Source organism: Triturus cristatus, chromosome 3_2, assembly GCF_964204655.1.
Source record: "Triturus cristatus chromosome 3_2, aTriCri1.1, whole genome shotgun sequence".
Taxonomy (NCBI): domain Eukaryota; kingdom Metazoa; phylum Chordata; class Amphibia; order Caudata; family Salamandridae; genus Triturus; species Triturus cristatus.
Window position 1 is genome coordinate 279358817 of NC_140584.1, and position 24099 is coordinate 279382915.

Here is a 24099-nt window from a genome sequence, read left to right on the forward strand (position 1 = left end):
GTGTAGTTTAGCCCTAACCCTATTCCATCAGTTAATGGCACCTCTGCATTTGCAGAAAGCCCCTAAATGCCACTGGGTCAGCTGACATATCCTCGTCCTTGACAGAGTGACCCAACTAACGTTTCCTATTTATGTACAGATTATGTCCAAATTCTGCTTAATCCTACAGCTTAATTTAAATGTTTTTGCATTGTGTCCTCATGTCCACAGTCTAACAACTCCTCTTTCTTTGAAGAGTGTCCCCAAACTTTCTTCAGGTACTTAAGATCTGTCCCTTTGAGAAATTTTACCATATAGTCTTCCATGAGCTAGTACATCTTCATCAAACTCTCCTTATTCAGCTGTCGCCTCCTTCTTTTGCATTGTTCCCAAATCCCTTTTGGAATTATCACCTTATTTTTCTCCTCGCTGAGTGCCCTCCAAACATTTTTGAATCTGCTAAATCGGTTTTAGAACTATCACCTTCTCATTCTTTTGCAGAGTGTCCCCAGACCTCAGTTGGCTCTGAATTGTGTTGGAGGAAAAAGCACCACTGAGATGTTGCGTCACTTACAGTAAGTTTTAAAGTGCATTCTGCCTTTCTTAATTCTAGTTGTATCAAGATCCCACTGTTAGTTGGATTGAGGCTTCACAACTTGCAAGCTAGTTCTGTGTGACAGAGAAATAAGAACTTTCTTAAACTTCTCTTGCTTCGCTTTGAACAGACAGCAACAGCATGTGCATTCAGCCCTGTCATGTATAAATACTGTAAGGAATTTAACATAAGGGCTGATTAATCTAGTGTGGTTAATTGATCTAGTGTGATTAATCTTGGGTGATCAATCAGTGTGTCCTGAAAAGCAGGCTGCCTTGGTAGGAAGTTGTGTTCTGAGACTTTGTTAGATGGATTGCATGAGAGGAGCTGTCAGGTTGTGTTATGTATTCTTTGTATCTGCACTATCATTGTTAACTGATGCACACAAATGTTGCAGGAGTATCTGTAGAATAATGTCAATCGCCAATACTTGCGGTGATATCTCGGTACAAGTAGAACACTGACTTCACTAGAATTGTGCCCAGAATCAGGTAAACACCAGCAGTATGCTAATACTGAGGACTGCAAAGGTAAGAATGGTAGCCTTCAACGTGAAAAGACAGCACACAATTGAAATACACAATTTGATTCAAATGATAGCATCATGTTAATTAATTGTACTTGAAAGAATATGGAGTAGAAGTACTACCAATGACGTGTTCTGTCCTAATCTCTTGGACATAGTTCAGGCATATTTCAAATGACTGTAGAGGATTATGAAACATACATATAAAAAACAGTCCTACAGAACATAATTATTTAATAAAAGTTTTGCTAAATGGATCTAGAGGTAAGGTAATGGAAGGCAGGTACAGTAATAAATGAGTGTAAGTTTTTTACAGTAGGCCTCGAGATCTGAAGGAAAGGAGAACTTCCATTTTCAACTAAACAAGGAAAGAATAGCATCCTTCAATTTCTCATGGTCCTATTTCTTCCCCAAGTAAACTCCTGATTTCCCACTGGTAAACTCTGATTCCCCACTTGAATTCATCACTCAATTGAGAGTGGAAACCCACCCAGCGCATTGTGAAGTGAAAAAGGACTGTAGATTCATCTTTTATGATACCATATCTACCATTCAGGAAATTTTAGTGCAGTGCCGACTCTCAGGGTCACCTTTGAGTATTTTGATCAGAAGAGAGTGATTTTCAGCATATAGTCAAGTTAGGTTTGCAGGTATCAATAGTTAATTATTTCAGAGACAGCTATTACATTTTTGTTCCAGGGATCTGACCATGTTCTAATCACCTCCCAAGACTAGTTCCTATTCATGAAAAAGTTCATGTTTATTTCAGGGAACTTCACAGAATTGGACTATAACCCAAGAAAAACACGGAGGCATTTTTCCTGGACATGCCTTTTACAAATAGGTATTTCCAACCTCCTGTCTGCTCACTTGCTTCCTCCTGTAAGGTAAAGACTGGATCCAAGAGAATCCCAAATCCACAATTCTTTGCTAACCCCAACACCTGGAACACCTGGAGGATCCTTCCCTTACACAATTATACTCTCTGTCTTCAGTAAAGTGGTTCTTCAGAGCAAAGATAATTGCTAAGGAGTCTGTAGAAAATTCTTCATTCATGAGGGTTTCTTTGTTAGGTGAATTAAGGATTTTTACAGTCAGTGTATCCTATTTGACTTCTTTTATGAGATTCTATTGAGTAAATATATAAGTTCCCATCTTTGATTTGCTGATCTAGCCCAGGGCATTCAACTGGGCCCCGTCCGGCTAGCCATCTAGAATCCCTGGTACCTCAAGACATCCCAAAACACCTAGTAGGCCAGAAGAAGGAGTGAGGAAAAGAAAAAAGTATCCAGCAAAAAACAGTGCTATCATCGACAGAAATATCTGACTTTTGATTTCAGAAAAAACGTAGTCACCATTAGCTCATTCCAAAAGAAGAATTTTGGGAGTGCAGCTGTACCCCCAAAAGGATGCAAGCTCCGCTCTCAGCAAGATAGGATACAGTACTCCACCATCTAGACTACTAGGGAAAGTTGGAAATCCCACCATCTCACTGTCACTTAGTTACCATTTCATATCCCAATCAAGAAATAGTTCTTCGAACAACGCCTTCACAGGCCTATAGCTTGCCCTCTCCTTTTTTCCATTCAATAACAGTATTTTACACAACCGTGTCCTAAGTAAAGATACAAAAAATACGGGCTGTAAATAGTAATGTTAGATCCGCAACATCCCTCTACCATCATAATACAAGTTTTATCTTCCACATCTGTGGCGTCCAAGTCCATTCTACCCTCTCTGTGTCCCTCGACTTTTACCTGTGTCCTTGATGAGCCTAGAATAATTTCTAGCCCTTTGGACCCTTCTCCTCAAGTCTCCATTTCCTCCATCTTCTATGTAAAGTTTCTGCGAGAAATGGGGAGCAAGCCCACCCTTCAGCTCTAACCCTCACTTTGTCTGGGGAGGCAGACAAATGGTTATGCTGTGGGATTAGAAGAGTCTTCTCCTGTATTTATTCTGCTTTCCCCCTGCATTTTGGTCGACTGTCTGCATTCAAGCTATTTGGCAAGCATTTTTTTTGCCATAAACAAAAAGTAAATGAACTTGATGCAAAGGGAGCTTTTAATAGTTTTTCTGCTATGGCTCATTTGCTGGGGTGGGAGCAGGGAAACTGAGTGAGAGTGATCCGGTCCTCAATGGGACAGGACAACCGTTCTATAATCCAATGACCCTGTTGTCGACAGACTGCAGTTTCAATTGTTGCTGTTGGTGGAGCCAGTGGAGGGCGTGCTGACTGTAACCCAGCAGTTCCACTGATTCTAAATACAGCAGACGAACCGTCTGTTTGGCGGGGCAAGGCAGGTGGATTGCTAATTGATGGTGTTCTATCTCCACCAAACCCTTAATGAGACCCTACGTTGTCCGCTCACTTTTAATAGAATTCAGTGGAAATGATATCACTGAGTAGCAAAAGGCTTTCGAGTGACTGAGGCATTTGATTGGCGATGGCATATTTTGCCGCAGCGGAGGATACTGTTCTCTATGGTTGCTGAATCATGTTTGGCTTTATTTGTGGAGACAAACTGGAGGCTTTGCTGTTCACTTAGCTTTTTAAGGAGGCTTTTATGGTTTATTGATAAAGAAATTGGATGGTTTGTACAGGTTGATTGAGATTCATTTGGTGGGGTAGGTCTAGGCAGAGGACATGCACAGTCTAAAACTATTTTGAACAGTTCCCTGTCAGTCCTTCTGCTGGTGGGGTTCTTTTTCTTAAAAAAAAATATATATATTTTTGATACATTCTTTATTATTGCGTTTGGCACACATAAGGTCACATGGCAATACATAGCTCTCATCTGGTTACAGAGATCTCACATTTCCAGCAGCGTCGATATACTTCTGTTTGAATTCATGGCACTGGACTCTCATTAGGCACTTCCTTCCTCCTTCTCACGGGTGTAAGCACGTTGCTTTTGGGATTCTTAAAGTAAATTATCATTTCTACACTTAAAAGATCCCAATATTGTGATCAGAAGTAGCACTTGAGGAAAAGGATTGTTGCAGTGGCAGATATTCTGCAGGACAAATCAGATCAGTATTATTCTCGTTTAAGAAAAAGAGAAGTTGGAGTTACTCTTGAGCAAGGGCATTCTGTAAACAGGGTAATTGTGTGTTTTGTTCTCATTCTCAAGGTATTGAGTGCACTGAGCAACTCTTTTAAGGTGTTGTAGGGCGCTGGATGATTTTGTGGGAAGCAGAGTCTTAATACAGAGGCAATGAATTTCCTTTGTGATCTGGTCTTGGATGCAATTGTGGAAATACCATTTGTTGCAGAGACATCAGCACTGTTTGTGTTAAGCGCTATTCAGCTAACGCAGTGGGAAGCTTAATTAGCTCTTTACTTTCTGGTTACTATGAGCCCTCTTTTTTTTCTACAGGCAAGGGGGCACGATGGTGACATATGGAGGAATGGCCAAGCAGCCGGTCACTGTCCCGGTGGTATGTATAAATGCAAGGGTATTTGAGCTTATTCAAAATACTCATTAGGGGAGGGGAGTAGCTGGATTTGCGTCAATACGTCTACCTCATCTCACCACATCCTCGGTCAGGCAGCCTAAGATTGACTTAAGACCAGTTCCAAAAAACCCCACTCTCATTTCAGAGATCAGTAAAACAGGAATATAGGAACTGAAAAACAATAGAATGGCTGTGGAATATTAGGCACCTGCATGTCACTAACTCTGTCCCTGCTGAACAGATCTTTCAGAGTACGGCCAATGAGCATATTGCACAGTTTCTCTATAGACCATTTTATCTCTCAGTTCTTTGGAAAGTAGGGGTGGATGTCTACCAGTTTTATCTAAAAATGGTTTACGTTTGGAATGAGATCAGTGCCTACAGTGAGAGTAATATCTCTCCTTCCCACTCTTTCCACAGAGTGCATTGATCTTCAATGATATCAGCCTGCGAGGCTTCTGGATGACCCAGTGGAAGAAGAACCATGCTCAGAGTGAGTACACTGGTTGCGTGTTAACTTCTCTGGGCAATGAATAGTATTTTCCGAGTTCACTTACTGCGCCCTGACCGTGAGTGTGATACCCTGAGTAAGCACACTGTCTGTGGCTGAGCTTCTCCATTGCCATAAATGTAATGTTCTGTATAGATACAGTGGCAGACCGCAAATCTCTGTGGGCCCTTGCTTCGCCCAGGAAATTAGTGCTGTCTCGTCCCACTTTAGGTATGGAAAAGAAAAGAAGAATGTTTTTGACATTAACTGTTTCTTAAGGACCACTCCTCAGTTTGATTGCCCCTTATGTGTATATTAATTTTTAGAGAGTGTTTGTTGCTTCGGAAATGTTTCTATTCATTGTGATGAGTTGTGCCAGGTGTTGGGAGGTAAAGTAATTTGTTGTGCTTTTGGTCCCATAAAGCACAACGGTGTACTTTTTCATTACTCACAGAAACGGACACAAAACAAGTACATAGGGGCACCCCAACACACACACAGCCCTGCCTCACAGCCCCATGCCCCCAACAACTACAGTAAAGCTCATATGCAGTCCAGGGTTGACTGTCATGAACAGAAGTGGTCATTGAAAAATTCGGTGCTGGGTAGCATTGTGTGTATACACATAACTGTTGCAGTGCAAGTTTTGTACACACCGGGGACAAGTACAGTTGAGTTCCAACCTCTGCCACACACAAAACAGGTAAAGGAGGTATGTGGAAGGGCAAGTGTACCCCACACACAACATAGGTACAGCTAGGGACACAGCAGTGCAATAATCACTTACACAAGACACACATGAACTGTGTAAACGTCGAATGACTGAGTTCCTGTACAGGGTGCTTGAAATGTGTTTGACTCTGCCTCACCTCTATCAGCTTGTTAGAGACACGGGCCAGGTATAAAGGATCTTGATTGATCCATATACAAGTCCACCTTTGGTAAAATTTGAAAGCCCAATGATTGATGTGAAATTTTTAGCACAGCCAATTACAAGTACCTACACAATCACAATAGGAAATTAAATCAGATGAAAGTATTTTTTTTATTTTCCATGGGCAGACAAAGAAGCACTCATTGAGATGATCAAGAGCCTGTGCCAGCTGATTCGTCAAGGGAAGCTGACAGCGCCAGCCTTTAAACAGACCACACTGGAGGAATATAGGGCAGCTTTGGACGAGTCCATGAAGCCGTTCAGTTCTAGCAAGCAGATACTCGTAATGTGATAGCAGGACCTGATGTTTGAAGGTTGGAATCGGGTCAGTCCTTTGGCCAATATGTCACCTCATCCATTGCTGCATCAGTTAGACTTATGGGCTGATGGTTTGAGGAGTAAACTTGATGTGTATAACGTTTTTTGCCATTGATCAAATAGACCATTGCTAACATCATCAGAAGATCACTTCCATCATCTGTGTTGACTGTGCAGAAAACTCTAACGCAGATCACTTGCATGGTCAGTGTAAGACAGCTAATCCAAACCTCTGGAATAAAAGACATCTCTGTGGGTGGCTTCTCTTCTTGCTGTTCCAAACAATTTTGTTTGGGACGAAATTGACTGTCTTGCCTGGAACAGGCACAAAAGATCTGGAAAAGCCCTGACATTAATGGAAATGTGGAAGATGAAAGGAAAGTAACAAGTGTTCCTGTCAGAAGAACGTGGTAAACAGACTCCTCCACAGAGGTTTGACGAGAATGAGACATTATGTGATCCCTGCAGTCAGTTCTATTGAATGGTACTGTACATAAAAAAATAAGCAGCAGCCACATGCTGTTGTGTCTGGTGCATCATGTAGTGCTTGCATCCAGGTCATTTACCAACCCAAATAAAGACTGGTATTGTTGTATTTGTCTTAATTTTAAGTAATTCTCTTACCTTGAGTTTCTTTAAAATTTGTTCTTGTTCTGCTGACAGTGTATTTCTCCAACAACAGAAAATAAGTGTTCTTCACGTACGGTCGTATCCAATTGTTTCAATTGAGTGCATACGTTGGGGTGTTTAAATTCCGCTTCAGAGTTGTTCAGTAAATTAATATGCCCTCTGTAGTGTATCAAGCGAGTAACAAGTATAAATGCAAGTGGAGTGGTGTCACGTTTATTCATCTGACTTCCATATTATCAATATTATTGATTTGAGTGATAGAAAACTTGTAATGTAGTGCTTTGAAACTTAAGTGCTCTATGACTAACTTAATATTTTTGTTTACTTCCTGGCTACATTGTTGCTGTATATTTGTGTTGAGGAATCTGTTGTATCCAATAAGCTGCAGCTGGTGGGATGATTTGATGAAGAGTTTAATCAAGAGGAGTTGCTCATCCATAAAACCCAGGACAGCGCAGAGAGAGATCCAACTGCAGTCCAGGCAGCCTCAGGTGAATGAGCCCACACTAGACAAACCTGGACCCGGAGAGCTCTTCAAACATCACTGCAGGATATATAGGGAACCTTCTAAATAAGAACAGAGAATGGAATAACATAAGAAAATATGCATCTTTGAGCATGTGTGATGTGAATGAGATAGTATGTTCCTTATCCTTGTGCCACTGTCCAACACGACTCCCAAGTATATGGAACTTGCTTTGACTTTAAAAGAGCATTTTGCCACACTGTTAATCTGTTGCAGAGCTAGGACTGATATGATCATATCTTTCGACTTCTGCAAGGCATCATTCTGTTTTTTTGACCACAAACATTCTCTTTGGAGTCTTATATGCTCAATAGCAGTGGCGTATTCCTGTACAACACTAGTGTAATATTCGCTCACACCCTAAAATGATCTTAGTAAATCTTTATCCACAGTTGGTGGTGCTCACTTAATCGCATCAACAAGATTACCTTTCAGTTTGATACCATCTGCTGATACTGTGTGACCCAAGTAGTCAAGTTAAACTTGAACTTCTCCCTCGACATAGTCATGACTCAGTCCATTACGATAGGAAGGACCTGCTCTAGAATTTCATTATGTTCTTGTACGTTTTTGGCATATATCAAGATAGATGTCACCTTCAAATGCTTGGACCTCTGTGACACCTTTAAATAATGCCCTAAGCAATTTTGAAATACACTGGCAGCAGATGCCAATCCAAAGGAAGCCTTAAATATCCAAAAGGTGTCAAAGCGAGTGACAAAGATCGTCATGTCCTTTGACTGATCCGACATCTACTTGACATCTAAGTTGAACCTCCAATGGCCGTCAACATTTCCTGTATTTGTGGCAGTGGATGGCAAATCAGCATGGATATTACAAGGTTTCCGCTGCCACCCACTCTGCAGAATCCAGTGGTTCAATCACAACGTCTTTGCACATAGAATCTGACACATTTGTTTTTATTAATCTCATATGCTAAGATAAACACGCTTGCCATTCTGCTTGGCAGGAAAGGCACCTGCCTTCATTTTAATACCATGTTATACTCCTTTGACCCAACCCACTGTAGGTTAGAACTCTTCTGCATATTTGTTTAAAATGGATTACAGTTTGTTACTGACAATACCTACGGCTGCTACGGGCATCTCACCTAAAGAAAAAGCGTTAGCAGTGCCAGGTCTCAGAATTATACCTAGTTTGCCTAAATCACACCAATCAACTGTGGTGCGACCCTCAACAGCTACATATATCTTTGTAAAATGTGTATGTCCCATAAGTTCTAAACTATTTTGAAAATATACGGACATTTCAATATCCTGGTTCTGATGTCTGTCCCTGAACCAACTTCAGCTATATATTGACCAATGTTGCTATATAAAATAACAAAAGCGCAATCTGTTAAATGCCTGATTCTGCACCGGCACCTCTACAGATGCAGCCATGCCACAAGACACTGCATTATCTTTTCAGTACTTATTCTGACCATTACACATTACAAGGAGATGCTGATGGTGGAGGGGATGATGGTGATCTACCTCTTCATTATAGTGAGGACATTTTTTTTAATTTTTTTTTTTACAAAGACTTGCAAGAAACCAGTGTGCTTGATACCTGCCCGGATACAGAGAGAGATTAGCCACTCGGCTCACCTACTGAGTAAAGCTCATCATTTGCATTCTGTAGTTCGGAGGGTAGCTGATGTGCTGGATTTATAGTTGGCCTTTGTTGAAACCAAACCTATTGTCCTTACAGAAATCTTAGACCTAGGGTCAGCTGTGTCTGAGCACTTGCTTCTTTTCAACTATGCCCTTACAGACTCTTTGATGGGGACTTTGTCCAAACCACTTTCCTGTCTGCCAGTGAATAGAAAGGTGGCCAGTTGTCATAGGCTGGTGCCTGAAGACCCTAGCCTTCTCACAAAGCACTTTACTCCAGAGAGTTTAGTGTGGCGAGTATCTACTAGCAATGTTAATGCAAATTCTTTCCCCTTGACACCTCCGGTTAACAAATTCAGACATATTGAAGGTTTTGGAAAACAAATGTTCTCTTCAGCCAATTTGGCACTGCGATCACTTAACATTGTTTGTTAGGCCACTATGTGCATGCTCTATGGGACACAGTCCGCTAGATCTTGCTGTAGGCCCCGGAAGACCTTCAAGCCTCTCTGGCATAAACAATACAAAATGGACAGGACACTGCCAAATACATGATTCGTGCTGGCCTTGACACTATTGACTGTTTTGGAAGGGTGGTTGGCACTAGCTGTGCTGCACTGTCACCAATGGATGCATTGTACAGGTTTTTCAGGAGATGTGCAGGGTTCGCCCATTGATATACTCTCTAATGGCTCTCACCTCTTTGACGAGGTAGCTTATTTCGGTCTTGAGCGATTCAAAGATAGTAGAGCTGTGGCATGCACTCTAAGACGGTTGACCTCTGCTAAGCAGTTCCTTCACCTGTTTCAGAAATGTAGGGCTATTTGAGATGATTGGCGTACAGACAGCGCTAATAACTCCTTCCACTCTAGCAATCACCTCAGTCCTTTTTAGGTTGTGGACCAGGGTCTGGCAGAAATAGTGCAGAGCAGCAATTACACCAGTCCTCCTGTTCCCCTTCACCTGTAGCATCTGCCTCTATGTCATTTTAGTGAGCGCTTAGCAGCGCACACTCATCCTGTGGGGGCAGGATTACATTTTACTTCCCAGGATGTTGATCTATTACGTCCAACAAATAACTAATTTAAAGTCTTCAGCATAGCTATGCCCTACCTTCTCTGTCTGCTCTACCACGTCTCCTCATCCATTCCAGTCAATATTTAGAGGAGCACCTATCCATTTTGCTGCCGACAGTGTGAGTGTTGCTATCCAAGGGAGCAATCAAGAGGGTCCTAGATCGGAAAGGAGTGTTGCTGCCCTCAATATTTCCTTGTGGAGTCCTCCAGCTTATATTGGATCTTCAGCATCTCAATGCTTTCCTCGGGAGGGACTAATTCAGGGTGCTAACACTGACTGATATTCTAACCACACTGGACCTAGGAGACTGGATGGTCTCCTTAGACCTGCAGGATGCTTATTTTCCAATACCCGTCCTGCGGAACTATTGGTTTTACCTGAGGTTCATGGTCGGGCAGGAGCATTTTCAGTTTGCAGTGTTCATCTTTGGCCTCACCAGTGCATCTTGTGTGTTCATAAAAGTAATGGAGGTGGTCACAGCACACCTTCGCAGTTGGGAGTTCCAGTCTTTCCCCTACCTCAACAAGTGACTATTGAAGGCGGGCTTGCCAAAGTCAGCTGAAGGCCACTTGCAGACGACAGCAAACTTCTTGATGGTGAGTTCACGATCAACAAGTCAAAGTGGCATCTAATTCCATTGTAGAGATTGCCATTCATTGGGGCTATCTTGGACACAGTGCAATTCATCGCCTTCCCTCCAGTAAAACTAGTCAAAGACATTTGAGCTAAAATCCCAGTGTTTCAGCCTTGGTCCTGGATCTTGGTGAGAGCAACTATGAGTCTTATTGGCCACTTAGCCTCCTGCATTTTCCTAATAAACAATGTCAGCTGGCACATGCGTGCTTGGCAATAGTATCTGAAGTCCCGGTGGACTCAGCACCACGTTAATCTTCTGGATTCCATTCAGATTGTGGAAGGCACTGTCCCCGATCTGCAGTGGTGGCTGTTCAAATGCAATTGGTTGGGTAGCAGGCCCCTCTCCCTTCCCCATTCAGAGCTGAGGATGGTGGCGAATGCATCACTACTGGATTTCGGAGGTCATATCAGGGAGGTGAAGATCAGAGAACTCTGGTTTCCAAAAGAAACCTAGCTCCATATCAATCTGTTGGAGTTGTGAGGCATTCACCTGGTGTTGAAGGCTTTCCTTTTGTCCATCAAGGGGAGGCTGGTGCAGGTTCACATGGCAAACACTAACCCCATGGTGTACTGCAACAAGCAGAGCAGAGTCTGTTCCTGAATCCTGTGCAAGGAGGTGTTCTGCCTTTGTAGTTAGCTAGAGCATCCAGGCATTTTCGTGGTTGCGAACCACCTGGTGGTATCCTTCAGTATCCAAGCAAATGGCCTCAGTCGGCCACATCTGGCAAGCTACGATTGGTGTCTATATTCTGAGGTGGCACAGAGTATCTTCTGGAAGTGGGGAGACCTGGAATTATTGCGAAAAGATTAGCTAGGAGACGCATTCTGTCTAGAATTAAACTTTTGGCTCCTCTGCGTCTTCCCACCCCGCCTTTACTTTCCTGAGTTCTGAAGAAGATCAAGAACAACCGGGTCCACGTCATTCTAGTGGCTCCAGATTGAGCTGGGAGAGTGTGGTGCTGGACCTTCTGAGCATCAAGAGGATCTCCTGTCACAACAGCAGGTCAGGGTCCTTCACTCAAATCTGCACAATCTACACCTTCATGTGTGGAGATTGAACAGCAGCCGTTAACTGCCTTTGATCGGAAGTGGTGGATGTCATGTTAGCGACTTGGAGGCCTTCCACGAAGTTCATCAATGCCAGGTGCTGTAACAAATTGATGGCCTGGCATGGAGTTTGCAAGGTAGACTCTTTACAAGCCAAACTTTTGGATGTCCTATTATATCTTTTGTCTTCGGCCCACCAATTCTTTTCAGTGAGCACTATAAAAGGTAATTGTTGACCTTTTTGCCACTTTTACGTTTATTGGACCAACCATACTTGTTTAAAACACCTGTTGTGATTTATTGAAAGGTTTGAAATGTTCCCTCCAACATCATTTGTGATGCCATAGTGGGACCTTAACTTGGACTTGATGTTTCTCCCGTGTACACTCTTCGAGGTAATGCATTGCTGCTTGTTGCATCTTCTGACCTTAAAGACTATCTTCCTTTATGTGATCACTTCAGCTCATTGTATGAGTGAGTTTCAGGCACTATCGTGCAACCACCATACTCCACCTTCTCTCCATACAAACTGGTGCTGAGGATGCAGGCCATTTGTTGTCTAAAGTCATGACTCCTTTCCACATTGGACAATCCATCACTCTACCAACTTGCTGTGCCCCTCTAAAGAGCGAGGCCCATAGGATTTTACATTGATCATACCAAGGACCAGCAGCTTTTTGTTGAGTACTCTGGAATGAAGAAAGGAAAAGCTGTACAGAAGAGGACTCTGTTAAGGTGGATGGTCCTCTGCATTAAGATCTGCTATGCAGTGGCCAAAAATCAGCCTCCGGTATGACTGTGAGCACATCCCTTTACGGCTAAGGCTGCTATAATTGTGTTGGCACGCAGACTGCCTGTCCTTGATATCTGCCCGGCTGCAACATGGGTATTGGTGCAGTTATTTGTGAAACGCTATGATCTTGACAGCCAAGACAGAAGCGAACAGCATTTTGCTTGTTTGGTCCTGCAGGACTTTATGGTCTATGTCCATTCCTCATACCGTTCATATTTTGGAGCTACTACTTTGGTATCTATTCCAAAGTTGAGGAATCTCCTGGGCTTGAAACCACAGTTGGCTCCCAGTGACACTGTGTAGTATCGCGCCTCAGGGTTTGGGGGAGCGGGTGGCCTCCCCTCCCTTTTTTTTGCCCCAAAGGCGTGGCTCCCGGGCCCAACAGGCTTGAGGAGAGGGACTGCACACCCTATACTCTTTTCTATCAATTTAGCCATGGGGGTCACCAGGGTTCATTTGGGGCTTGGAGGGGGGCAACATGCCCTCTTCCACTTTAATAAACATTTTGCCCTGGGGATGTTGTATATAAATAACATGTTAGAGACCCCCAGGCCCTGGCCCTTACCATGGATCAAAATTATTTAATTGAAAACACTGGCGGGTTTTAAAAAAATAATTTTTTTAAGTCCAGCAGGATCGCACCTTTAGAAAATATATGTATATATGTTAGCCTCACAAAGCCTATGGTATCCCTACCCTACCCCCTGAGATTGCCATGCCATATATATGTGTATATAAATTAATTTTATTATTAAACACAGGACTGGGGACTAAGCTCCTTAATCCTGTAATGGCTGCCTGCAACATTTATCTTGTAGACAGCCAATTCAAGCTTTCACTCCCATGGAGCGTGTGTCCTGTGGTAGCCAATTGGCCCAACGGGAAAAAAAGCCCCCTGGGCCATTGTTTCTTTTAATTGGGTTCAAGGTACTTTTGCGAGAGTGCCTCAAACACAACCATCCATATTTTTGTGTTACCTAATTTCTTAACTACTGAACGGATTTACACCAGATCACAAACAGCACACTTTCTGGACCAAGATCTAGCTTCCTGCCAAATTTGGTGTAATTCTGTTTTTGCTGTAGAGCTTCTTAAAAAAGTGTATTGAATATGCTTGGTGATTTGCATTTTGGGACCTCGCCCCTTTTCTCACCCCTGCTTGACGGATCACCCTGAAACTTTCTGGAAAGTTTCATGAAGATTCGTGAAATGGCGTTTAAGTTATTAGCAAAATAAAAAAGGCATTTCCTATGGAAACACTGACTTAACTATAACTACCCAGTGACAACCACCACGTGGCTGGTGGTAGAATCGCGGAGTGGAAGAGTGCTTGATATATATATATATATATATATATTTTTTTTTTTTGTGTGTGTGTAAAAATTTGAAAAAGGAGGTAGTTTTAGGGCTCACGGGTGGGTAGTGGTAAAGGGAGCTAAAGCTAATTTTTGGGTTCAAAGATAGGTAAAGGGAGGTATGGGTAATTTTATGGTTCAAGGGTGGGCAGTGGTAAAGGGATGTATGGCTATTTTTAGGGTACAGAGATGGGTAAAGGGAGGAAAGGATAATATTAAGGTTTAGTTGTGGACAGTGGTAAAGAGAGGTAAGTGTGAATTTAGTGTTCAAGGATGGGTATTGGTGAAGGGAGATATGCTAATTTTAGGGGTATGTGGTGGGCAGTACTAAAGGGAGGTGGGATAGGTAAAGACATGTATGGGTAATTTTAGGGTTCAAGGGTGAGCAGTGGTAAAGGGGAACAAGGCTAATGTTAGGCTTCAGGGATAGGTAAAGGGAGGTAAGGCTAATTTTAGGGTCCAGGGGTGGGCAGAGGTAAAGAGAGGTAAGGCTAATTTTGGGGTTCAGTGATGGGTAAAGGGAGGTAAGGGTAATTTCAGGGTTTAGTTGTGGGCAGTGGTAGAGAGGTAAAGGAAAATTTAGAGTTCACGAATGGGTATTGGTAAAGGGAGATATGCTAATTTTAGGGTTATAGGGTGGGTTGTAGTAAAGGTATTTGAGATCATTTTAGGATTGAGGGTGGGTAGTGGTAAAGCGAGGTTAGGAGTAAATTAAAAACAAGTTAGAGTTGGGGTGGGATTTCTCCTAAAAAAAAAAATATTAAATATATGTGTCTATATACATATAGACACACATACACACAATTTAATATTTTTTCTTCATATATTCGAGAATTACAACAAAATCATCTAATAGAAGTAAACAAATGGTGGGAAAAGAGGTCTAAGAATTTTGATACTGCCAACTTTGAACGATTTGGATTTAGACCTAATAAAACAATGGCAAACTGATACAAACAAGTGCTCCTTTAAATTACTGAAAACTTTGAACGTGCACGCGGAAAGGAAATCGGAGAAAATAACCACAAAAATCAAGGAACTAGAGGATGAACTAGAAAAGTACACTGCAAATGAGGAAAGTAAAGAGCTAATAGAGGCAATGGAGAAAAAGATAAACAAACATGAAACAGAAGTCGAAAAAAGGATAGCGAATAAATTTAACAGGGACAGAATAGACTACGCAAGGGACAGATTTACACATTCGCAAGAAAGTACGACATGTACAGAAATAGAGCAGTGCTGGATAAATGTGCTGGCTATGAAACAACAGGAACGTTGGACAGCTCAGATATAAGCTCAGCGGATGAAGAACCTAACACCTCGAACCTGGATTTTTTTGGGGAGATGCGATTAGTCCAGATGATCACATGACAAAAAGGAAGAGGAACCACATGGGGGAGAGAACAAGACACAACCAGAAGAAGCAGAAAATGAAGCAAAAACACAAAGAGGAAGAGGAAGGAATAAGCACAATTAAAAAAGAAAATAATCAAGGACTTGGTGATCAACATCTCTACCAAACGTTTAAGTCCTGATCAGATTAAATTGTTGAATAAAGGACTCTCTTTTTGCCCCAACAATGACATCAACCTACCCAACTTTCGCAGTGATCTATATACATTTTGCCGCAAATTGAAACTCAAAAAAACACTTTGAGAGCAAACCACAGAACCCAGCAAAAGTAACAGTGACAAGCATGGATATATTACCAATAAGTCAAAAAGATCTACCCAACTCTAAAAACCTTGATATCTTTAAGAGAAGAACAAGAACTCTGATCCACTGAATTGGTACAACCTGTGGAAACGAACAAACAATTCTGTTAGAACTTGGGCATTGCGACATGGAAAGGAGGAGACCGTGCAATCAACGTTTTGCCCACAACTACCACCTGGCAATAAAATTGACTTATTTCATGAGATCATGATAGAGAATATCAATCAACTAATACACAATAACTCCCAGATCAAGAAAAGTAAGAAAAACAAAAAATCATGAAACCTTACACAAGGAGAACATAGAGCCTTATAGGAGTTAAAGGAAGACCCTCGTATTATCATCAAAGCCTCAGACAAAGGCGGTAATATTGTTATCCAAGATCTTAAAAACTATATAGAAGAAGCCAATAGACAATTGAGAAATTAAGATCATTATGAAAAACTCAAAGACAACCCCATGGAAGCTTGGACTCAACAATATCATCTTAAACTACAGGAATGGAAAGATCGAGGTTTGATTGATTTTGAGGAATATATCTACTTAAAGGTTGATTATCCTACCATCCCAACGATAAACTTTCTACTGAAAGTGCATAAATCACTAACAAATCCACAAGGAAGACCTATAGTGAGTTACATTGAATCTCTTTTAGAAAAAACATCTAGATTAATTGATAACTTTTTAATGGACTACATTACTTCTCTACCATCTTACTTACGAGACACTATGGACTTCAACAAAACTCAAAAAATCCCACGGGATAAAGGTTTCATAATGGCAACAATAGATCTAACATCGCTGTATATATCAATTCTCCATGAGGATGGAATATCAGCTGTAAAACATTTCCTACGAACAAGATCAATAAGTCTCCTAGAACATTCAGAAATGTTATTGGAAATGTTAACATACTGCCTAACCCATAACCTATTTCTCTTCAAAGGAGACCTCTTTTGACAAAAACAAGGGTCCACAATGGGTACATCTTTTGCGCCAACCTATGCCAATCTGCTAATGGCGTTATGGGAGACTAAAATCATGAAGGGTCAGCAGAAGTTGAACATGAAATTCTGGACTAGATTCATTGATGACCTTTTCCTGATATGGGAGGGAAATCAAAGAGATCTTGAAACCTTCATAAAGTCATTGAACAACAACAAATACAACCTGTCATTCACATCCGCAATTAGCGAACTAAATGTCATCTTCTTAGATGTGGAAGTGTTTATCAAAAATGAAAAAAACTCTGCACAAAAAGGCACAAAAAACCAACTTTGTGCAACAGTATCCTCCACGCAAATTGTGGACATCCAAATAACCTAAAGTGAAACATACCGTACGGAGAGATGCTCAGAGCGAAAAGAAATTGCTCTGAAGCAACTTACACTGAACTTCAATTGGAGGAAATGAGCTATCGCTTTCTCGAAAGAGGCTACCCATTAGAAGTAATTGAAACTGCAAAAACAAAAGTCAGGCAAAAACCAAGAAAATAACTTTTAACACCACGAACAAAAATTCAGGAGAAAGACAATGGAGATGTTGAAAAAATACGGCTGATCATAGACTACAATAATGAAAATAGAGAGTTAAAAGAAATCATACAAAGAAACTGGAAAATTCTGGTTCAAGATGAAACCTTGAAAGAGACACTGTCACTGAATCCAAGTATTACATAGAGGAAGACAGCCTCCCTGGGAGAAATTCTCACTCAAAGCCACCTGGATATAAAACAACCAACAATATAATCTTTGCTAAACACCCCAGGCTTCTGGAAATGCTCAAAGTGTCGGGCATGCGAGCATGGTCAAAACTCACTATCATATAAACTACAAAATGTAAAGATTCAGCAAATCAAAGAGCATATCACTTGTGAGTCAAAATATGTGGTATACGTATTAGAAATTTAAATTACGAATTCTCCAACATCTGTGTGCTATCAAAAATAAAGACTTTTCCTATCCAATTGCTAAACATTTCTTTGATCTTCATGCAAGTGATAGCCAACAACTGAAATAATTTGGTATAAAACTTGTGAAACAAAAAGAACGGGGAGGTGACAGAACTTTAAACCTAAGACTGACAGAATCTCGTCTCATCTTAGCCATTGGAACAGAAAATCCTTTTGGACATAACTTGGATGCAGAACTGCATATACATCTGTAGAAACCTAAATCAATCCAAGAAAATGAACCTTTTTCCGTCACCACTCTCTCATAATTGTTTTAAGATAAAAAGGTTTATAACAAGAAAATTCAGAACTGTAGGAAACATAACAATGAGTTGATGTAGAATGATGCTCCTTTTATATCATGCCGACTCAAATACACTAGCGCTTTACTGATACAGTTAAATGGGAACTGATCGTTAGAACTAATAAGATAGAAACCCTGATGAAATTTGGTAATAAGTTTTTAACAACCTTTTAGAATTATAATAATGGAATGATATAGGAATCAATTGTAATTTACTTTACTTTTAATTGAAAAAGAGAACGTCGATATTTAATGAAATACAATAGAAACTTCTCTCACCTATATCCCTTTGATTGTACAGGCTCACTTTATTATATTGAACCACATTAATAGTTGATACATGTATATACATTTTATAATTCTAATGCAATGAAACTTTTTTACAACACCTTTTCTTAAATTCTTTTTATGCCAAAACCAATATGCATTTCTTAGGATTATGTTTTCTTATTGTGGAATCAATGTATCAAATTCCCATTACCCCGTTTTTGGAAAATATATGCACCTGCACGTTATGCCATAAGAAGGAATATACTGAAATAAATTGCATGTACTTTACAAGCACACTTCAAAATGGCTGACAAAATTTGCCATTGCTAGAATATGGGGATCAGCAGTCTAGTGATGTATTGCAATAGAAAGTAATGAGGGGTTGTTGGAAAACCACTCCCACACTAGAAGGGGCTCTACACCGTAAAAATTATGAAAATATTCTTCTTTATCTTTTTCTCTCAGTTGCTGATTGGAAAAATAAATAAGACAATCACAATATACAAATTTAAATAGTGCAGGTCAAATAAATACTGTCTGGAGATTCAATAAATAGGGATGATCATAAATACAAGGGACATAAATATAAGTGCAGGTAATACAGGCAATTAAATATTCTGAGGCATTAAATACTGAACCAATAAATATTGTAGACCAATAAATATAGTGAAGCAATAAATAGGCTAACACAATAAATACAGTGCCCCCAATAAATAATTAAAAGTATACAGCAGCACTCATGTAATCAGATCACTTTTCAATTCCTAAGGGCTGATTTGGCCCAGGCACAGCTTGTAGGGTTGTGGAAGGCTTGAGGGGTACTACTCCCTGGCTGGGACAAGGCTGAGGCCTAAACTGAGGTAGATCAAGGGGGGAATACCAGTGCCCTGGCTTTCTCTCTCCACACAACCTCTCTAGGTTAGTCCCAATTCACCCCTGGCACAGTCAGGTTGGTTCCAGCACCTCCCTAGCCCCTTAGAGCAGTCTCTCAGGTCTCCACAGGGCCTTAGGCGCCCTCTACTCCACTTACTGCCCTTTTTCTGTTGTTCCGACGCCGCTGGAGTCGTGTCGATGCCGTGAGGCGGTTCCGGTTCGGTCTCGGCGGCCTCGGCACAATGTCAGTTCTAGACGACGCCGGTAGGCGGTTCCGGACCGATGTCGGCGGCCTCGGTTCGATCTCGACCTCCGATTCGACGGCGTCGGGCAGTCTCTACTCGGTGTCGACTTCGTGCGGCTCCGGTCCGATGGCGCTCTCGGATTCGATGACGTCGGCCGGCCTGGCCTCGATGTCGACTTCCGGCGACTCCGGGGTGCGATCCTCACCCCCGACCTCCGGTGCTCCTCCTCTCAGGTTCCGGGCGACTCCGGAGTGCGATCCTCACTCCCGACCTCCGGTACACTTCACCTCGGTCTCCGACGACTCCGGAGGGCGGACTTCACTCCTCCGATGACGCCGCTCACTCGACCTCGGTTAACTTCCTCCTCGACCTTTGGTATTCCTCACGACCTCCGTCGGTGCCCTCTCACGACCTCAGGCGGCTCCGGGTACGACGTCTGCTTCTTCAGTCAGCGCCGCTTCTCCACCTCGGGCTCCAGGTCTTAGGCTACTCGACGCCGGACTCCAGGGAAACCAGTTTCCAGGTCAGGATCTTGCTGCTTTCTGCTTCTAAGGCCTGTTCCTGCTGTCCAGGTCCTTAGGATGAGTTTTTCTGGCTTCTTCCCACACAGGGCTACAGGCTGGGATCCATCAGTAGGGACTAGTATCAAGGGTGGGTTTATGGACCCCACTCCAGGCACAAGTTTCCACCCCTGCTGCTTCACTCCTTCCTCCTTCACTGTTGTGCTGCTCTCTCTTCACCAGTCAGGTGCCAACTGCCAGCTCCAACTGCCAACTGCCTCTCTTATCCTCCCAACATTCTAAACGGTCTCCAACTGTCACAGAGTTCTGGAATCTCCTGGAATGTTCTGGAAGGTGCTGGTAGGTTCCAGTGGATGCTGGTGATGTCACAGGTGGCCACCATCTTGTGCTCCAGGCCCTCAGACAGAAGTTTCAGGGGTAGCTAAAATGGCTCCCTGAATCTGCAGCAACACGAAAAAGTCTGGTGGTTCCCAAAAAGGAAAAATTCAAACAGGGTTTGAGGCAAAAGTGGGACAAAATAAATAATGATGAGGAGGGACCACCCAAAGGGCTGACAGGTCTAACACGCGTCCCCCCCAGCTGAAAGTGGGGAGAGCTACCCAACCCCTTGGGAGTTCTCATCACTAAGGCGGAAATACCTTGAGAGACCGTCTGCATTGGCGTGGTCCACTCCAGGCCGATGTTCCACCTGGAAGTCCATCCCCTGTAGGGAAATAGACCACCTCAACAACTTGGGATTCTCCCCCTTCATTTGCATCAGCCAACGAAGGGGTCTGTGGTCGGTCTGAACAAGGAAGTGCGAGCCAAACAGGTATGGCCGCAACTTCTTCAGAGCCCATACCACTGCAAAGGCTTCACGCTCTATTGCACTCCACTTCTGTTCCCTGGGAAGTAGTCTCCGGGATAGGAAGACCACGGGTTGATCCAGACCCTCTTCGTTGAGTTGCGATAACACTGCCCCAATGCCATGTTCTGATGCATCTGTCTGGACAATGAACTTCTTGGAAAAGTCTGGGGCCCGTAAGACCGGGGCCTCGCACATGGCTTTCTTCAATTTCTCAAAGGCTTGCTGACAAGCCTCCGTCCAGACTACCCGTCGAGGTTGTTTCTTGGACGTGAGCTCCGTGAGGGGGGCTACGATGGTACCGTACCCCTTCACGAAGCGGCGGTAATATCCCGTGAGGCCCAAAAATGCTCGGACCTCAGTCTGTGTCTTGGGGGGTTCCCAGGCCATGATGGCCTCGATCTTCGCCTGGAGGGGTTGCACCGTTCCCCTACCCACCAAGTGTCCAAGGTACACTACCGACCCCTGCCCGATCTGGCACTTGCTGGCCTTGATCGTCAATCCAGCTTGTCTCAGGGCCTGGAGAACAGCTTGCAGGTGACGCAAGTGATCCTCCCAGCTGTTACTGAAGACGGCTATGTCATCCAGATAAGCAGCAGTGAAACTCTCCATTCCGGTGAGGATCTGGTTTACCAGGCGCTGAAACGTGGCAGGTGCGTTCTTGAGCCCAAAGGGCATCACACAGAACTGGTAGTGGCCATTGGGCGTGGAGAAGGCTGACCTTTCCCTTGCTCCATCAGTCAAAGAGATCTGCCAGTACCCCGAAGTAAGGTCAAAAGTACTTAGATATTGGGCAGCTCCCAGCCGGTCAATTAATTCATCCGCCCTAGGGATCGGATGAGCATCAGTTTTTGTCACTGAATTCAGTCCCCGGTAGTCCACACAGAACCTCAGTTCTGGTTGGGCACCCGGTGGTGCAGCTTTTGGTACTAACACCACCGGACTGGACCAGGAGCTGCTAGAAGGTTCAATCACTCCTAGCTCCAGCATCTTAGTGACCTCACTATGAATGCTGGCCTTCACCTTGTCTGACATCCGGTAGATCTTGGACTTCACAGGTGGGCTGTCTCCTGTGTCCACGTCATGGACGCACAGGTGAGTCCTACCCGGGACAAGGGAGAACAACGCAGAGTACTGCCCCAGGGCCTGGCGACAGTCCTCCTGCTGTTCAGGAGTTAGAGATGGGGAGAGAATCACTCCCTCCACCGACCCATCCTTTTCCTGAGACGCAAACAGATCAGGGAGAGGCTCGCTTTCCACGTCCTCTCCTCCGTCAGTCACCATCATCAAGATGACTTCGGGCCTCTCGTGGTGGGGTTTGAGGCGGTTGGCATGCAGCACCCGCAGGGGCTGACGAGGGGTCTTCAGGTCCACCAAGTAGGTAGCCTTACCCTTCTTCTCCAACACCTCAAAGGGTCCTGACCAGCGATCCTGGAGGGCACTAAGCTCTCCTGGTTCGATCACCCACACCTTCTGGCCAGGCTCCAACTCCACCGGGTGAGCGTTGTGGTCATACCACGCCTTCATCACTGCTTGGCTGGCTTCCAAGTTGTCAGAAGCTTGCTTCCACAACTTAGCCATTTGGCTCCGGAAGGCCAGCATGTAGCTCACCACATCCTGGGGGAGCTTTCTGGGAGTTCTTTCCCAGCCGTCTCTCACCAGGTTAAGAGGTCCGCGTACAGGGTGCCCATACAGAAGCTCGAAGGGGCTGAAGCCCACTCCCTTCTGTGGCACTTCCCTGTATGAAAAAAGTAAACAGGGTAGGAGGACGTCCCATTTCCTCCGCAGGCTTTCAGGCAGACTTCTGATCATGCCTTTCAAGGTTTTATTAAACCTCTCCACCAGACCATTGGTCTGGGGGTGGTAAGGAGTCGTGAACCGGTAGGTCACTCCACACTCCTTCCACATTGCCCGCATATATGCTGACATGAAGTTGGTCCCCCTGTCGGACACAACTTCCTTGGGAAAACCCACTCGGGTAAAGATTCCCATCAGGGCCCTAGCCACAACAGGTGCTGTTATGGTCCTCAGAGGTATGGCCTCTGGGTACCGTGTGGCATGATCCACCAGAACCAGGATAAACCTGTGACCAGCTGTAGTTGGTGGATCTAATGGACCCACAATGTCGATGCCCACCCTTTCAAAGGGGGTGCTAACGACAGGAAGTGGTTCCAGGGGAGCTTTCAGCTTCACCCCTGTTTTCCCACTGGCTTGGCAAGACACACATGTCCGGCAGTAGGTATCGGACGACACTTTCATCTGAGGCCAATAAAAGTGTGGGACAAGACGGGCGAAGGTCTTGTCTTGCCCCAGGTGTCCTGCCAATGGTATCTCGTGAGCCAACTCCAGAAGGAAGGCTCGATAACGTTGAGGAACTACCAAGGCTCGTGACGATCCATGTAGGGGTGCCTTGGGTTCACTGTAGAGGAGGCCATCCTCCCAGTAAACACTGTAGTTCCCTTCAACGTTCCCTGCTGCCTGGGCTTCGGCCTGTCGCCTCAGCCCCTCAAGGGTAGGGCACTCCCTCTGGCCCTGGCAGAATTCCTCCCTGGACGGGCCTCCCTCCACGTGCCACTCGGCCGGGATGGGTAGGTCCTCCAGGTTGGTAACGTCCCCCTCCGCAGACTCCTGGCTCACCACCTCCGGTGGCCTATCCGTCCTACGGGGTGGAGACGCCGAGGCAGGCTCCTCCTGTCCTCGGTTCTTCCCTTGACTGGCAGCTGGCTGGGCCTTTGTTCCAGGCTCCAGCCGGAATGAACTCCCTCTTCGGGTAGTCTCGGACCTTGTGCTAACACAGGCCCAGTCAGGTGTACCCAGCATCTCGGTGTGAGTCCGGTATTCCACCTCCTTCCAAGCGTTGTGCTCCATGTCATTCCCCAGCAGACAATCGACTGGCACGGCAGGGCTTACGGCAACTCGAAGTGAACCTGCAACCCCCCCCCATTCAAAGGGAACCTCGGCCACGGGATAGTGGCCTGTTCTGCCGTCAGCCATCGCGGCTGGGTGGAGTACATCGGGAATTACCTGCTCTGGAGACACCAGCTGGCTACGCACCATAGTCATACTGGCTCCTGTGTCTCTCAGAGCCTCCCCTCTTTGGCCGTTGATGGTGATCCACTGCCCATACTTTGCGGTATTTGCGGGCACCTGGATCTTAGGAACCATCTCCCGTTCTCCCAGGGACACTAGAGTGACACCCGCCCACTCCCTTCCCTTAGTTAAGGGCATCTCCTCCCCGAGCACTACACTAGCTACTCCGGGGGGCTTTCCTCCAGTGGGAGGGGGTGATCGTTTCTGAAACTTCGGATCTCCTTTATAGTGTCCAACGCCACCGCACTCGTAGCAATGGACAACCCTTGGCTGCTGACTCTGGCCAGGATTAGGGTTTCTGGGTGGG

General features: G+C 44.2%; 1 protein-coding gene across 1 annotated transcript in view; it reads left to right on the forward strand.

The window, feature by feature from the left end:
* The window catches only part of MECR (mitochondrial trans-2-enoyl-CoA reductase), a 47640-nt gene extending 40747 nt beyond the window's left edge, over nucleotides 1–6893 (forward strand). Inside the window, exons 7-10 of the mRNA XM_085647596.1 lie at nucleotides 481–554; nucleotides 4478–4538; nucleotides 4977–5049; nucleotides 6109–6893. Coding sequence (XP_085503722.1) covers nucleotides 481–554; nucleotides 4478–4538; nucleotides 4977–5049; nucleotides 6109–6272 — 372 coding nt within the window. The 3' untranslated portion in view covers nucleotides 6273–6893. The remainder of the gene's footprint in view (nucleotides 1–480; nucleotides 555–4477; nucleotides 4539–4976; nucleotides 5050–6108) is intronic.
* Nucleotides 6894–24099: the final 17206 nt, after the last annotated feature.